The sequence below is a fragment of the Sciurus carolinensis genome, chromosome 11 (genome assembly GCF_902686445.1).
Source record: "Sciurus carolinensis chromosome 11, mSciCar1.2, whole genome shotgun sequence".
NCBI lineage: Eukaryota > Metazoa > Chordata > Mammalia > Rodentia > Sciuridae > Sciurus > Sciurus carolinensis.
This window is the reverse complement of record NC_062223.1, coordinates 77449209-77467057: the sequence shown is the minus strand read 5'-3', so window position 1 is coordinate 77467057 and position 17849 is coordinate 77449209. Positions and strand designations below refer to the sequence as shown.

Here is a 17849-nt window from a genome sequence, read left to right as displayed (position 1 = left end):
TTTCCTCTTTCTTCACAGCTGTCACCACCTGCCCTATCTTTTCCATTTACCTTCCAAAGTGTGGCTGAAATGAGCTTAGTTAGGGTATGTCCCAGGGTCCTGAGGCCTTGGGTGATTGGAGTGCCTTTATGTCTTTACTGTTCACTTGGAACATGGCCAAGTTGAGCTAGCTTGGTACAGGGCTGAGTTGGATTCCTCTCAGGCCAAGCTGCAGGCCTGTGCATGTCTCTCTCCCTTCCCTTAGGTTTCAAGGAACAGTCCCAGCCTGTTGTCATTTCTTCTTCACAGCAGCTACCACCTACACAGGCTCTCCAGCCCAGACTTCATATGGGTCACATTCTTTCCCTTCCTAAAGGTGATGGACTCATATCTGCTAATCTTTTCTTCACAGCTGCCATCACCCACTCTATTCCTCTCTCTAGGCCTCATTCTGGATTCCTGTGTCTCCACCCTCTTTTCTTATTATTCCTTAAACAAGAACATAAGCCCTTTTCCAGTTAAAAGTTTCAGTGCTAGCCATTAAGGAGAAACAAACATGAGGTAAGGGAGGAGTCCAGGGTGAGGGGCAATTTAGAGACAGATATCTTATGAGTACTGGTATTAAATAGCTTTGGCCCACACTGGCACATGGTCAAAGTCCCTTCCCTGACTTCCTTGGATAGTCCTAAAGAAGTCTGGATATTTCCACTCTCTTCATCCTTTATCCCTGGTTTAGAATTAGCCATCCTCCTAGTACCTATCTAGTTGGGGTGTAGCACTCAGGAAAGCTTTGATGAACAAGGTGCTTCTACCTCTTTGGAGGGGGTAGAAATGTTTCCCTCTTCCTCAATTCCTCCCTGTGCCACCAACCCTGCCCACCCCTAGATCCCTGCCACACTTCACTTGGCCAGCTTGACAAAGGTCTTCCCTGACAGTGGGCTTCATATAGGGAAGTGGAGGGAAGTATTTATGTATTATTTTAACCCTAAACTGGAAGGTCCTAAATGTCAGGCTATTTAAACTTTAGTAAGCAATGGGAGCCACAAATGATTTTGAACCAAGAAATGGCAACAGAAATACCTTGCATTCTGCATAGCTATTCAAGAAATATTTAGATAAATGTATACACAAATGGATGAATTATCATAACTGTACTAAGAAAATTACTCTCACAAATGTATAAAAGGCTAAGGGAATTTTTTTTTTTAATCCATCCAAAGTCACAGTCTTCTTTTTGGGGTGGGGGGCGGGTGCTGGGGATCAAACCCAGGGCCTTGTGCTTACAAGGCAAGCACTCTACCGACTGGGTTATCTCCCCAGCCCCCAAAAGTTACAGTCTTAAGCAATATGCTCAAGTAGGATATTCCTTACACCTGACTTGCATAACTACAACTCTAGCCTCCTAGGCTGTATCCCATAACTAGGCTTACTCTTTCTGGTCATTACCCAACACCAAAAACATTCAGCTGATATCAGTTTAAGGCATTATCCTCCTTAAATAGGGATAAAAATAGAGACAAAAAAATAAATCTCTCATGATAAAATTTCTGTCACAATAACAAACTATTGGGGAAACAATCTAAGATAGAAGCAACCACCACTCTAGTATCATCTGAGAGGCCCATAACTGGCTAAGTAAGTTCAGCCCCAAAAGTCTTAGAAGGAGAGGCATCCCTACTTCACAAGTAGCAATTCCAGTAGGTCCAAACAAATTGGCCTGATTCAGAAGTTTACAGCCCTGAGACCTTCCTAATGGTGAGGACCTTCCCCACTGGTAAAGGAGAGGCTGGGCAACAACAATATTCTGAGTAAAACGGACTTGGGGAAAATCTAGCACCCTGGGTGAGCCCTTGGAAAGAGGACTCCAGGTATACTGAAGACGCAATTAAAACAATGACATCAGAAGTTACCATCATCCCAATTTACAGCCTAACATCTACCAACTATTCACCATCAGCATTTTTTTTTCTCAAATCTAATTCCTTTTCTAGTTCCATAAACCGTGAGCCCCTTGAAGAAGGGACCATCGGTAATTTCGTCCAATTTTTTGTTTTGTTTTTAGAGACAGGATCTCTCTAAATTGCTCAGATTGGCCTTGAACTCTCTGACCTCAAGTGATCCTCCTGTTTCAGCCTCCTGAGTAGCTGGGAATATAGATGTACACCATCATGCCTGGCTTGTCCACTTCTAACGTCCTAATCCGTGTCCTTTTCCCATCAGGAATCACCCTAATGGGAAAATGAACGTAGAGCTCATTTTCATCAAGGTAATGATATCAGAAGCAGGAAGCACCATCATCAAGGGCTGCTGGTTTCTCATATTTCTCCTAAGGAAATGATGTTTTCTGGATAAGGAAGGGATGGTTGAGCAGAGCTGTGAAGCTGGAAAAAGTAGGCAACATCATGATTCTGCTGTCTTGCTCAATTCCTCTAGGACAGAGAGCCTGCAGAGCTCAGAGCATGATTTTCCAGAAAGGTAAGAGTATTGTAATTATTAAATATGGAAAAAAATCCAGGTCCTCCTTCTTGCCTTGACACCTGTGTGAAACCCTATAGGCAGATGAGGGGAGAGTCATTTGAAAAGAAAGTCTTCTGATACCCATTCTGAGCAGAGTTCTTATGTAGCCAGTCCTGATCATGGAGCATATAGGTTCTCTGCTTCTCCTAGTAATGGGAAGATAAGATATCACAGAATCAATTCTCTCATTTTACAGATGGACACCTGAGGCCCAGAAAGTTCAGGTAACATGTCCAACATCTTAAAGTAGGCCAATTCAGTGAGCTTGCAACTGCAGAAGCTATGGAAAATTTTTCATTTTGCTCTTTGGAGAAGAAATGGAAAAGAGGCAGGGAATAGAATATTAAGGTTTTTGATACTCTGTAACCTCTATTATCCTGGTTGTGGCTGCCATTCCCTTCTATGGAAAAGTCAGTCAGTTTAGTCTTGAATTGGCTCAGATTCCTACCAGGACTGGTGCAGATCCCCTATATGCAGTTCAGGATCTCTCGGTCTGAAAATAGACGGAAGGCAATTTGTTCACACTCCCACTTGGTCCCACACTCAAACAAACACCCAAACAAGCCCTCCTCCTCCACAGCAGCCAGATCAGAGTAGCCACAGGGCCCACAGTGTAAGATCCAGGGGTGAGACCAGCAGGCATTCTCCAAGGGGCTCTGGTTGAGGTAGATGCCCAGGTCAACTCTCCGTTTCTTATTAGTTGGGTGTGAGTATAAGAGCCATGTTTCAGGTGGTGTTCCAGCTCCTTCCTCCAGCTTCAGTGAATTGTCCAGTAGAGGGCTCTGCCGAATGGTGGGAGCATCTTTGCCACCAGTGTCCTGGCATCTACGTGTGTTCTCCAGGGGCCGGAAACTCACTACACTACCTTGGCAGCCATGTGGGGGGGGCTCACAGAGCTGTGGGCTCAGGGTCTGTCTCTGAAAACATTCACCATGATCAGTGCTGAGAGCCTCTGCCCTGTACCTGTTTGGTGTCCGGGCACTGCAGTAGAGCACAGGGTAAGCAGCCTTCCTGGTCACCTCTGCCACTTGGCACTCCACTGTCACCAGAGGTCTAATGAGCTTACCATGGTGCCATGTCATCCCTAAGTCATCACTGTAGATCATCAGGGAATGAGGTCTTGTTGTACATGGTAGTGGGAAGCAAAGGAACCGGCAAGGGAAATAGTAGGCGTATGCGGGAATGACCAGCCTCCCCGACTGCAGCTGGATGCCATGCCCTGGGCCCACAGCAAATGTGGCCCAGTGCTTCAATTCCGAGCCAATGACATCTTCAGTCAAGTCCCTCACCTCACTCCATGAGCATCCAGCATCCTGACTGCAGACAAAGCAGAGGCGGGCAGCATTCCTGCCTGACACAATCTGTTGACGTTCGGTGACATGGTTCCGCACACAGATGAAGAACAGGTACACACAGTCACTCTTTTGCTCCCACACAGGACAGGGGTTCATGGTCCGATGCCCAGGTAATGTGGCTTCCATCAGTGGCTTAAGGGGTCCCCACTAGTCAAGAGGAAAGGAGAGAGACAGTGGGAGTGAGATGCTAATGTAAGATATGAGGCTCATTAAAAGCATTGATACTTTTCATAAACAGGAAATAAATGATATTGAAATCTACAAAATTATTATTTTTCTTTCATAGTACCATGCATTGAATTCACAGCCTCATGCATGCCAGGAAAATGCTCTACCACTAAGCCACATCCTCAGTCCTTAAATCTATAAAATTCTAAAGGCCCAAGCATTTCCCACATTCTCAAATATTGTAAGATGACCTATAAAGTTGGAAAAAGACATGGCTAGATATCATACATGTGGTCCCCTCTGTCTGAGATGCTCTTCCATACTTTCTCTGGACTTCCAAATCATCCTCTAATACCCAACTCAAAAGTCACCTCCTTTGTAAAGCCTTCCCAAATAAGTTATAGCAATTATATAACATTGTAAATTTTTTGCAACTGTCTCCCTGCCTAGATTGTGAGATATCTGAGGGTAGAAACCAAACTGCACTAAGTTTGTTAAGCCTAGTACCTGGAACATGATGCTACTAAATAAAATTTTTACAAAATAGAAAGGCAAAAAAGGAAGAATTGCAAAGAAAAGGGGAGAAGGAAGAAGAAAAAGGAGAGGAGAAAAAAGAGGAGGAAAAGACAAGGAAGGAAAAAAAGAGAAAAGAAAGAAAAACAAGGCCAGATATACATACACCTGTAAGCCTAGCTACCTGGAAGGCTCCTTAATATATTTTAAAAATAATACTAAAAATTGGTAGGAAAATTTCAAGAACCTTAAAAAGAAATGGGCAAAGGGCAAGATCAGACAACTGACAGAAAGAGGGGAAAAAATGAAAATATGTTCAACTTCACACAAAACAGAAATGCAAATTAAAATTAAACTGACACAACATTTTAATATGACAAAACAGGAAAAATCATAAAGTTTGATAATATTGTTGGTAAAAATATAAAAAAACAGGTACCCTCATTTATGGACTAGAGTACAAAAGGTTTAACTCTTAAGTATGATATATCAAAATTACATTTATCCTTTCCTAGCATGCCCAATTCTGGAAATTTATCCTAATATAATCAATTAAATATGTATAAGATTATGCACTAGTGAGGTAAATAAACCTCTTTTCTTTATAAAGTAAAAAAATTATTCACTGTAGCTTTGCTTGTGACAGTAAAATACTGCAAACATCTCAACTATTTACCAATAGAGAACTGGTTAAGTGAACACACAATGCATGGGTTTAAAAAATAAATAAAAAGATCTTTTTTCCATATATATCAATATGGAAATATTTCTATAAAATATTGTTAAATGAACAAATCAAAGTAGAATATACACAGCACGTTAATTTTTGTTTAAGAACTATGGAGAACTTCCAGTCATGACAAATAAGTAATTGAATCAATCCTTCTGCTCAAAACTAGAATAGATAAAATATTAAAACAAAACAAAACAAAAAAAACACCTGTTTGAAAGCACTAGAACAAATAAGGCAATGATAAATTACAGGTCCCAAACATTTCACTGAGAGATATTGGCTGGATACTTCAAGTTCATTTCCCCTCAGGGAAATTAATTAATTCTCAAAGACATAAATGAAAGGCTGAGATACTGAACAATTCATTTGACAGTCATACGGGGCTAGGAGAACAAAAATAGGAGGCATTGGTAAACCCTGCATTATTTGAAATTGAACCTTGAAGAGCAAAATCCTAGCAGGAAGAATAGAACTGAAGTAGATGGGTCCTCACAACCACCACTCTAGAAAACTGGCATGAATTAACTTCTGAAGTAGAACATGCACATACCCTATGATCCAGTAATTCTACTCCTAGAGTGATACCCAGTAATTCATGCCCATAGTACAAAAAAAAGTACAAGAATGTTCATTGCAGCATTATCTATACACCTAACGGTGAACTCAAAAATACATCAGTAGAATGTGTCCCTTGATTGTGGTATATTCAAACAATGGAAAACAATGAAAAGGAATGAATTACAGCTGTGCACAACAATTTAGATAAATATCGATAAAATAAGATGGCATAAAAAACACAAAGATTAAAAACAAGCAAAACTAACCTCTAGAGCTATAAGTCAGCATAGCAATTACCTTTGAGAGGAAGAGAGGGGCCATAAGAGAAGTTTCTCTAATGCTAGAAATATTCTACTTCCTAGAATATTAGTAGTGAGTTTTAGGTGTAGTGAGTCCACAAGTGGTGGCTTTGTCATAATTCACTGACATTTATGTGATTATTTGACATTTATGTTTTCTGCATATGCTATCACTTCATATTTTTTAAAAGTTTTAAAAAGCGATATTCAGAATATATACTTGGGCTGGGGTGTGGGTCAGTGGTAAAGCAGTTGTCTAGCATGTGTGAGGTACTGGATTCAATTCTCAGCACCACATATAAATAAATAAAAATAAGTCCATCAACAACTAAAAAAAATTGAAAAGGAAAAGAATATATACCTGTTTTCTTTGTTTCTGTATGAAGAAGTACCAGAAGAACACATAAAATAATGACTGCCTATGGGAGGTAGGGAAATGGGAATGGGGATGTTACTTTTCCTACTGTTCTAATTTTTCAGCTATATGAATGCATTAACATTCGAGACAAAAAAAAATTTTTTAATTTAATTTCTGCATGAATGGGCAAAACAGATGAAGCAAACTTCAGATCACAGAATCTCAGAGTCATACTGGACCATAAGAGTTATCTAGTGCTACTCCCATCCCACAGAGGGACCCTTTGGTCTCCCATTGAATTAGGCTAGACAGAAAACTCAAGATTTCTTGGGCAGTCCCTTCTGTATCAGAATGCCTTACACACTCTAACCAACTCAAAGATAAGGGATGAAGTCAACTTAATCACTGAGTAGCAGGGAATCAGAGAAACTCAGTCATCCTTGTTGGCTGAGAAAAGAAAATTATTTGGGCCAGATATGTCTAATGCACAGTTGACATGAAAGTGGAAGAAACTGTAAATGACGCATTAAAACTTTAGAACCTAAAATTATCTAAACCAGCTGGAACAATGGAGGCATAACAAGCTAAGACTTGACAGATAAAACAGGTTGTGAGCTCAATGATTAGGATGTGAAACCTGATTAAAGTGTAAATGTAATGGCTAAAAATCATATAAAAAGATGCACATTGGAAAAAAGGAAAAGAAAGTGGGGGGAATCTCATAAAAATTGAAGGGAGAGTTGAATGGAAGAATGGGACGGGGGGAGGGAGGAGGGACAGGAAAGGGGAAATAATGGGGAATGATATTGGCCAAATTATACTTATATTGTGTACAACTATAGTGCACCAATAAAAAATGTAGGAGAAAAAGATGTTCATCATCACTAACCATTAGGGAAACAAATAAAAACCACATTGCAGGTTGTGGCACAGTGGTAAAGCACTTGCCTAGCAATCACAAGGCCCTGACACAAAACAAACAACAACAAAAACCCAAAGAGATCTCACCTCACATCCATAAGTATAGCTATTATTAAAAAAAAAAAAAGTTTTGGCAAGGGTGTAGAAAAACCGGAACACTTGGGAATATAAAATGTGTGGCCAGATGAAAAATAGTAGTCACTTCCTCAAAAAATTAAATATAGAATTACCATATGATCCAGCAATTCCACTTCTAGATACATATCCAAAAGCATTAAAAACAGGGTCTCAAAGAGCTATTTGCACACCCTTATTCAATGCAATGTTATTCACAACAGCAAATAGGTAGAAGCAACCCAATTGTCCTTCAATAAATGAATGGATAAGCAAAATGTGACTTATACATACAATGGTATATTATTCAGCCTTAAATATCAAGAAAATTCTGACAATTTAACAACATGGATGAACTCTGAGAATATTATTAAACTAAGTGAAATAAGACATCACAAAAAAATAAACATTGTATGATTCCACTTATGTGGGGGTATTTGGAATAGCCAAATTTATAGAAACAGAAAGTACAGTAGTGGTTGCCAGTGGCTGGGGAGAGGGAGAACTGGGGACTTATTTAATGGACATAGAGTTTCAGTTCTGAAAGATAAAAAAAAGTTCTAGAAATTAGCTGCACAATTTTAATAATTAACACTAAAATGTTTAAGAAGTTTTATATTAGATATATCTTACCATAATTAAAAAATGAAAAAAAAAACTTAGAGGTTTCAGCTGACTATCTACTCAATATTAGTCAACTGTGTCATGCAGCTTCCAAAACAATAAATGCTATTTTATCTTAGGCTGCATTAAAGGATTCAAGGTGAGATCTACACTACCTCATTGCTAACTGGCCAGTCTGTACTTGAAGTCTAAATTTAATTCTGAATACCATGTTTTTAAAAAGGACATTGAAATCCCAGTGCAGATCCCAAGGGCAATAATCAAAGTTTCAAGAGACCAGAAACCAACTCAGGACCATGGCCTGAAGAGCCACTAAAAGAACACAAGCTGCTTAGTCCAGAAAAAAGAAGACACAGATGGCATGAAGTTTCCAGGTACTTCAAAGAGTAAGCTCTCTGCCAGAGGAACTTTATCTATATTATGTATAGATGCTGACAGTCCAAGTAGGTAGAACAAGATCGATTATAATTATAGAAAGTCAGAGATTACCTCATTAAAAAGAAAATTTAAGTTGCCACAGGATTAGGATCTTCATTTGATGAGTTATGCAGGCAGACCCTTTCTGGGAAATAACTAATGTTGAGTTCTTATTTATAATTTCTATTATCAATTATATCCTGCAGATGATGAAATATTTAAGAGTCAAGTGTTTAAGGTCACAGAGCCAATACATGTAGGTCTTGACTGACTCCAAACCAAAGTTCTTACCCATTAAGCTATTATAGCTACCAATAGAAAACATATTTCCAGATTAGAAAAGGCATTGAGCTGATGATAATTCTAACTTCAAGATTATTATTAAGTAAATCAGAAGATGGAAGTAAATAAGAGAGAATGAGGGTTGGGGGTATAGCTCAGTGGTAGAGTGCCCACCTAGCACATGCAAGGCACTGGGTTCGAGCCTCAGCACCACATAAAAATAAATTAAGATATTGTGTCCATCTACAAATAAAAAAAATTTTAAAAGAAGAGAAAATGAGCTACAATGGACAAATTTGTGGATGTATTGTGATTACTGGGCAGTGAGGTTATGTGACAGGTAGGGTTTGATTATAAAAAATGCTTAACAGTTCTCTGGCTATGATAAGAAAGCAGAACAACATGACCACAGGTCATGACTACCCTAAAGAAAATTAAATAGCTAGATCTCCACATTCTGCTGGGCTACAGAGCCAGGCCTCTTTGGAGGCCAGTTATTCAAACAGGAGCCTGATCCTGGGGAGCCATGAAGACGACTCAGAGAGAAAAGATTTAAGAATAGGGATTGGAAATGTAAGCCAATGACATCAAAAGCAAGGATAAAGGTTGTTGGCAAGGCCCACTTCAAACAGAATAAAACTTGCACTGTAATGGAAGAAGGCATCTGCTATGAATCTGAAGGTTTAACGGTAAGATTTCAGATACCTATAGGTAGAAAAACAGGGCAGGTTAGGGAGATTAAAGTACCTATTAAAGACAGACAGAGACACAGTTATACATTTTTTTTTTTTAACAAGACTCTCAAAGTCACTGTCTCCTCTGATCCTCACTTCAGCCACTCTGGGTGTAAGGAAAGCAACAATAGGAAATATGGGGTCTGAAATAACTTTGGAGCTTCCAGGCCCAAGAGCAGCAACTATTCTTTCCTCCCCGAACATTTGGTAAAAATGTGCTACTTAAGGGCAAGGGCTCCAGTTCCAGTTATACCACTTATTACATGTGCGCCCAAAGTTTAATTCTCAGGTTGTTTTCTCCTATAAAACGGGGATAATAATACGAAACTCACATAAAGCATTTAGTAATAGTAATAATATGGCTATATTGTTACTAACTGTGGTCTCAAGTAAGTCACTTACCTTAGGGAGCACCAGGATCCCTCACCAGCAAAACTGGACTAACAGTGTTTACCTCCTTGGGTGATTTTTAGAGATTACTGGGAATAGAAATGAAAAGCTCACCACATGTTAGCTGAATCTGAATGAGCCATGGAGGCCTCTGGAGTTGAGACTCACTTTGAAGTCTCCTACAGCTATATTATAGCTGCTTGAACTTGAGCAAATGGCAACCTCTCTGAGGCTGTTTCCTCATTGGTAAAACGTGACTGACAACAGTACCTAGGACACAGAATGGCTGTGAAGATCCAGTGTGTTCCTAGCACACAAGAAGCACTCAGTGAAAGTCACTATTTTTACTGTTTTTCCCTCCTCAGCTTCCCACACAGGGCTTTTCCAGCACTGATAGGAAAAGGCACTGATTCCAAAGTACACTGAGCTCTGTGGAGAGGAAAAAAACATAAGGCCCAGGCCCAGATCTTGGAAGAGTCACCTGTACTGAGTGCCCAGTCCTCAACCCTCGCCTCAGCACCAGGTAGAGAGCATCCTCATCCCTGCTTGTTGAACGCCTCTCTGCAAAGGCCAGGAACATGTGGGTGGGGGGCACATAGAGCAGGGCTGGAATCCGGTAGGTAATCCCTTCCTTGTCTTCTTGCTGGAACAGAGGGCTGTTGAAGGAGGATGATGTCACTTCTTCCATGATCTCTGTAAGGACAGGAGGCAGCTCAATGTGTGTGTCCATACCCAAATTCTGGCCTGCATACAAGTTTTCTTTTATTCCATTGCTGGTGGGCACAGGGAAGACACAGATGTACTGAAATGTTTATTTTTCATACAAAGGGAATACCACAATCTCAACAATACAAAGCAGGCAATATGCAAGATCATCTGACATCTGTTTTCCATACTCTGTAGGAATCCTATGTAGCCTATGTCAAAAGTGTCTCTTCCCAGAGAGGCTCTGCATTTGCTTCTGCCCAGAATCCACAGGTCTTAACAGTCTGGGATGGTTTTAAATATCAATTTCTTGGCTCAGGGTTTCTAGGGTATTGGGTAATATAAATATAAACCCAAATCCATTTGAGTGAATGTCTGTGATTAATAATTCTATAGAGAAATTTTCTCCCTATACTGGAGCCTAGGATAAAAGGCAATCTTCTCTTCCCCTTTTTTCCTTCTCCTTTTTTATTGGCACATAATCATATATAACAGTGGGATGTACTGTGACATATTCATACATACACATAATTTGACCGGTTTCATTCTCCCATATCTCCCCTTTCTCTAACCTCCTTTCTTCCCAATTCCATTCCTCAACTTACTGGTTTCCCTTCTGTTTTCTTTTTCTTTTTTATTTGTTCTTTTTAGATATACCTTCTATTTTCATGAGATTCTTTTTTCCTTTTTTCTCTCTAGCTGCCACATATGAGAGAAAACATACTGAAACAGAGAGCTCCTGAATTTCTTCATGCAGAGAAAAAAAAAACTTCCTCATACTCAGGACAGATGCCAAGAAAACTAAAATTGACAAAATCTCTGGCTAAACATAGACTAGCTAAAATCTATCTATCTATCTATCTATATATCTATATATATATATATATATATATATATATATATATATATATATATATTTTAGCTTTTGTTTCTATAAATTGTCTCCACTTCTATAGTGGATTCACCACATGTTAGCTGTAGGATCCAGAGAGCAACATTCTAGCTGCTTTTTCCCACTTTGATCAAACTGCATAAAATTCTGCTTTTTCTTTGTACATCCTTTGCCTATTTCCTATGCAGGCAGGTGGCCAACAGGGATCCAGGCAGTTTCCTCGGTTTGGCTCCCAGTAACACTATATTCCTTGACTTTGAGTCTGGCTTATTTCACTTAACAAGATGCTCTCCAGATCCATCCATTTTCCTGCAAATGACACAATTTTGTTCTCTTTATGGCTGAATAGAACTCCATTTTGTACATAAACCACATTTTCTTTATCCATTCATCTGCTGACAGATACCTAGGCTGATTCCAGTTGTGAATTGTGCTGCTATAAATATTGGCATGCATGTATCTCTGTAATATGCTGACTTAAGTTATTTGGGATAAGCACCAAGGAGTGGTAAAGCTGGGTCATACAGTGGTTCTATTCCTAATCTTTTGAGGAATCTCCATATTGATTTTCGCCTGTAAATAAGAGGTAAATGGCAATCTTCCTTGTTATCTTTGTGTCAGCACACTATAAGAGGGTGTACACCCAACAGTGTGGGCCAAGTGAACTCCTGCCTCAAATAGTTACATGCTCTGACTGGAACTCTTTTTGTGATAGCCACAGAGCTCATTCCCTTATCTCCTTCAGCTCTGCTGAAACATCATCCAACCAGTGAGGCCTTCCCCCGACAACTTCCTTGCCCTCTCTGTCCCTTTTTCTTGTTCTTTTCTCCATTTCTCACCCTCTGCTAGCTCATATATTACACTTGCTCAATACATACTATAGAAGAGAAGCTCCAAAAAGGGCAAGGATAAGTCTATTTTATTCACTGTTATACTTTCATATCCAGAACCAGGCCTGGTACATCATAGGAACTCAACTAATATTTATTGACTGAACAAATAAGTGAATTGAATCTTAGAGTGAAGAACAGGTTAGCCAACTGAGGGTGAAAAGTAGAAGGGCAAAGGCAGTGGACATGAAAAGCCTACAGGCAACAGAAAACAGCAACAGGGACTTTCAGTAGAGCAGTACAACTATAGAGGTAGAATGCAAATGCTGTGAGCAAGATGGGGCTGAAGAGGTCAGCAAACTCCTGATCCTGGGAGGCTCTGACACCTATTAAGGTGTTCATCCCACAGACAGGGAGCCACTCTAGAGCTTTTGGCAGAGGAGTGGTATGATCATCTTAAACCAATCTTTCAGGCAGCTTTCTGGGCAATGAACTGTAAGGCAAAGTTGTACTGCTTTAAGCTACAGCCTCCTAGTCAATCAAGACAAATTTCCAAAAGTATATGAATGATTCATTTAGTCATTTGATTCTAACTTAAGAACTATGGGTCACTATCATGAGAGGAGTAAAGGAGATGGCCTTATTGAGTACGAAGAAAAGCCTCCCTCACTTCAATCTTGGGCTCCTGACAGCATAATCAAAAAATGAGCCAGAATAAACTGTCTTCTTTATACACTTCTCTCCCCCAACTCAGGCCCTCCTGCCAGGGAGGGTCAAGCTTTCCTCTAAGTAACATCTGTCCCTGAGCCAGGCTGGTGTAATAGTTAAAAAACTATTTGAACCAACAGGACTATGTGCCCTTCAGCATGTTATTTAAATTCTGTGCTTCACTTTGCTTCAGAATACATACTAGCTAGTAGCCGCCTCACAAATTTGTTTACTGAGTCTTCTGATTACACTATTTTATGCTTGACTTAATCTCATGTTTTGTTCATCATGGCCCTAGGAATAGGCTATTTTATATGTATGTATATATATATATATATATATATATGTATGTATATATATATATTTATATGTATGTATGTATATATATATATAATTTTCACTGCTATACTTTCACACATATGTGTGCGTGTGTATCAATCTCCATATTCCATACATGTCATTCACATATAAGTACCATATACCCTAGGACCTATTCCATCTAGGTTTGTGTATATATAGTCACGATGTTCACACAACAAAATTGCCTAATGATGCATTCCTTCATAGGTATTGTCATCATTACATGATGCATGACTGTAATAACAACAATTTCAACTCCCCTTCTTAAGAGCATTTAAATCCTTCTTCACCTCTGGGAGAGATCATACTTTAAACTCTTAGAAGTTAACACTTTAATAATGAGTTATATCAAATTATTAATCATTCAGCCAACATATGACTATCAGTTAACATCTAAAACTGAATTCTCAAGGCAGTAAGAATGGAGCACTGGATGGGCATGGAGTGGGATAGAAGGACTAGGAAAAGGAAAGGGAGAGGAAGTGGGGAGATCACCAAAGGAAAAGCACTTATCATGTGGCTGGATTCATGTCCCACCTCCACTTCATACTGTGAACTAGTGCCAGTTACCAAACCTCTCTAGGTCTTAAATTCCTTGTTTGTAAAATGTGGATAATACCTAAGATAACTAATATGAAGAACCACTCAAAAGTGACTTTCAAACTTTAAAGTACTATACAAATAGAAGTCTTTATTATAAATTTAAATGTCTTTACAATTTCACTTGTGGCTCTATCACTAAAACAATTAGTCATTATCAATCATTTTTATTAATTATTATTCTATTGATCATGTTAACAGTGGTAACATGGTGACTGTGGCATGGCCACCTAAAGTAGTTCACACAATGTGCATGGAACGGATGGAGAAGAATCTGATACAGGAATGTTTTGGAATTGTTTGTTCTAGCAAAGAACTCAAATTAATTGCTCCTCCATAGAATCCTCTTCCAGTGAAGTGCTCCCTGCTCTCTTACTGAGAAAGAGTACAGTGTAGAACTGACAATGCAGTCTGACTTGGCTTTGCGGGGCGGGGGACTTATATGAGGACACTCAGTAGCAAAACCTGGACCAAGTCCTAGATCTCCTAAAATCCAGCTCATGACTGTGCCGCCCACAGATACCTCAGTAGAAAGAGGGTTTTCCTTGTCTCAGTTCTCCTTCATCTCCACAATGCTAATCTAAGGTTGAAGTTAGGCTTCAGGGGGAGGAAAACAAAAATAGAAGAGGCAAGAACAGCTCTCTGGTTGTCAGGTCCTAACCAAACGCATGGCTCTGACCCAATACTACCCAAAGGCTGGATGTGCTGATGTGCTGTTGCTCCTGACCCTACAGTGACAGGACCCCATTTTCTTGGGGGGTGGGGTGGCTCTCCTGTCTCCCAACCTCGCTCACCTGCGCGGGACCCCGGCTCCTCAGTGGCTCTCGAGGCTGAGCTGGGCGCGAGGGGCTCTTCCATGGGGCGCCGGGCAGGCCCTCAGGTCTCGGACACCGAAGCCCGGGAGAATGGCTGGCACTCAGGGTTGGGGAGACGGTGAAAGAGGAGGAGAAACTGAGAGCCTGAAGACGAACGCCGAGAAGCGAAGAGCGAGGTGCTGGCCGGAAAGAGGGCACCAGAGACACACACAGACCCGGGACGGAAAGACGCTCCGGGGAACCAGTGGGAGTAGTCCGCAGCCCGCCAGCTGAGGGTTGACACCATCCCGGGCACCCCCCTCCCTTCCCCGCGGGCAAGTCGCAGCCTCAGCCCCGCCCCTCAGCCCCGCCCCCTCGCCGCGCAGTCTCGGTTGTTCCTCCTCCTTTCAATCCCGCATTCCCACGCTGGTATCTATTGGTTGGACGTTTGGGAGGTCTCACTGCCTAAAACTTCCCTGGACAGCCTGACAGTCGAGCAAAGGTTCCGGGCTTCAGCGGGACCTGCAACAAGGACCAGCGCCCAAAGCGTTGGGCAAACTCCTAGCAAAAAATACGAGTAAAAACATACGATTATATAATATATACGTGTCTGTATAAATACCTTTGCATACTTATATTTGACATGGAATACTAAGTTCATTCTCTTGTTTCAGTTATGGAAACGAAGAACACCCTCCCCTAAAATGAAAAAGACCCATCCAAGGTCAGTTTTAGTTGGAGCCAAGTAAAACACAATGGCAAATGCTAAAAAAGAGATAAACTGCCAACTTAGAGGATGTAAAAATTTTAAACTTCTGTAAGTTTGAATTCATGATATAGAGAAAATACAAGATGCGCCTGGACTTTCTTGTGGTGCTACAAAGAACTCACAAAAGAAGGGTGGGGTTTCCTAAAAGAATACAGGACCCAACCTGATGTATTTTTCTTTAAAAAGGGGTGGAGTGGGGGCGCTGGAATCAGAGACTAACCCAGTCAGTACCAGTGAGCTCCAAAATATGATTCCTTCCTAAAAGGAACCAAAATTCCATGGAAAAATGGCTGATTGCAGATCTGTGGAAAGAAATGTATTAGAAAAGCCTACCTCTTCTCCTACCAGAAAGCAAAGAAGCCATAAACTGCCACTGAGGTCATGGCACAAGAGTCAACCTTGGCTAAATACTGAAAAAAAAATGAGCATCTAAAAGGATGACTGCATAATATTAAATGTTAGAATTCATGAATTCATATTGACATGGAGAATAAAATCTCTGGTCACCTCAAAGCTTGATAAGGAAAGAATCAAGCTTTTATTCCAAGCCCTTTCCTATACAAACCATATTTCAATTGATGGGAAAAATTCTTTATAAAACAAATAACTAATGAGTGCCAAAAGAATAATAGAATTCCCTCACTTTGCAGCCTCTAATGAAATAATGAATCTAGACAATTATCAATGGATATTAAAACCATTAGATGAAAAGTTTGGTAAAAAATTTTATAATGGATTAGGTCAAAAACTTCAGAACCCATTAGATAATTATAACATCACCAATGAGAGGCAAGAAGATATTACAGACCTCTTGATTTGATGCAGTAAAAACTACATAACCCCCTCTGAAATCTTCTTGCCAAAATATCAATGAATTGAGTAAAAACCAATTTAAATGATGCCATCTGGAAGCAATTAATGAATTTCATCAAGTGGGAAATTCTACAAGAAAAGTGACATAGTTCCTCAACAAATGACAAGGGGAAAGGTGAGGGACAGTTACAAATTAAAATTTTAAAATTGTTGTAATTTAGATATGAGGTAGCCCCCAGAAGCTCATGTGTGATATGACACAAGAACTTTTGGAGGTAAAATGATTGGGTTGTGAGAGCCTTAACATAATCAGTGCATTAATCCACTGATGTGGATTAACCGGGTAGTTAACTGTAGGCAGGTAGGATGTGACTAAAGGAGTTAGGTCACTGGGGGTGTGACTTTAGGGTTTTATGTTTTGTCCCTGGTGAACAGAGCTCACTCTCTGCTTCCTGGTTGCCATGTCCTGAGCTGCTTTCCTCTACCATGCCTTTCCACTACCATGTTCTGTCTCACTTTGAGCCCAGAGCTATGGAATCAGCCAACCATGGATTGAACCTCTGAAAGTTATGAGTCAAAATAAACTTTTTCTCCTTGGTGTTGCTCTTGTCAATTCTTTTGTTCTCAGCAATGAAAAGTTGACTAAAATAGAAACCAACTAAAAGAAAAACTGAACCTTGTTTGGATCCTAATTTGAATAAATCAACTCAAAAAAAGACATTGAAAAAGTTGAGGCAGTTTTACCACTGACCTGACATTAGGATATATTCAGGAATTGCTAATATTTTTAGGAGTGATAATGGCATTGTAGTTGAAGGACTATGAAAAATAATATTCCTACAAGACAGCTCCCCAAGAAAAATGGAGGGACAGTGTGGCTCAGAAGGAGGGAGGGAAATTGATCAAAAATAAAACCTCTCCCAGTGTGCCCTTTCCCAATAACAATGGGTCCTGAAGGGATAAGGCAAACTTTCATCCCTTTCCAGGTTCATCCCCAGCATCTTCATTAAAAGCAAACATTTACCCCTTCCCGTCCCCAATGCATCTAGAAGGAAGGAAGCAAATACTGAATGTTGGGCCCTGAACTTTGACCTTTCCCCATGGCAAATTAGTGCTTAATGGAGGCACAGCAAATATTGATACTCTGGAAAACAATGAATCCCAGAGAAAGAAAAGCAATGGGCGAAATTTAAATACTCATCCCTCAGGATCTGGATTCCTCTCTCCCCAGATAATAATGAGTTTCAACCTTTTCACAACTACCCTCCTAAGCTGAAGTTTTAACCTGTACAACTAGCCCCTGACTGTCAAAACTGCACATCCACAATCTCCAATGAAACTATAAAACCCAGACTCCTTCTGTAACTCGGGGGCCAGTTCCATACCCAGAAAATGGGCCCTCCCATGCCTGATCAA

General features: G+C 40.1%; 1 protein-coding gene across 1 annotated transcript; it reads right to left on the bottom strand.

Annotated features, from left to right (window-relative positions):
- Window positions 1–1203: 1203 nt before the first annotated feature.
- Window positions 1204–15166, bottom strand: Neu3 (neuraminidase 3). The gene is made up of 3 exons (XM_047519563.1): window positions 14852–15166; window positions 10444–10655; window positions 1204–3998 (listed from the first exon to the last, which is right to left on the bottom strand). The coding sequence occupies exons 1-3, from the start codon at window positions 14913–14915 to the stop codon at window positions 2964–2966; spliced, it is 1311 nt and encodes a 436-aa protein (XP_047375519.1). The 5' UTR covers window positions 14916–15166; the 3' UTR covers window positions 1204–2963.
- Between the last annotated feature and the right edge of the window lie 2683 nt (window positions 15167–17849).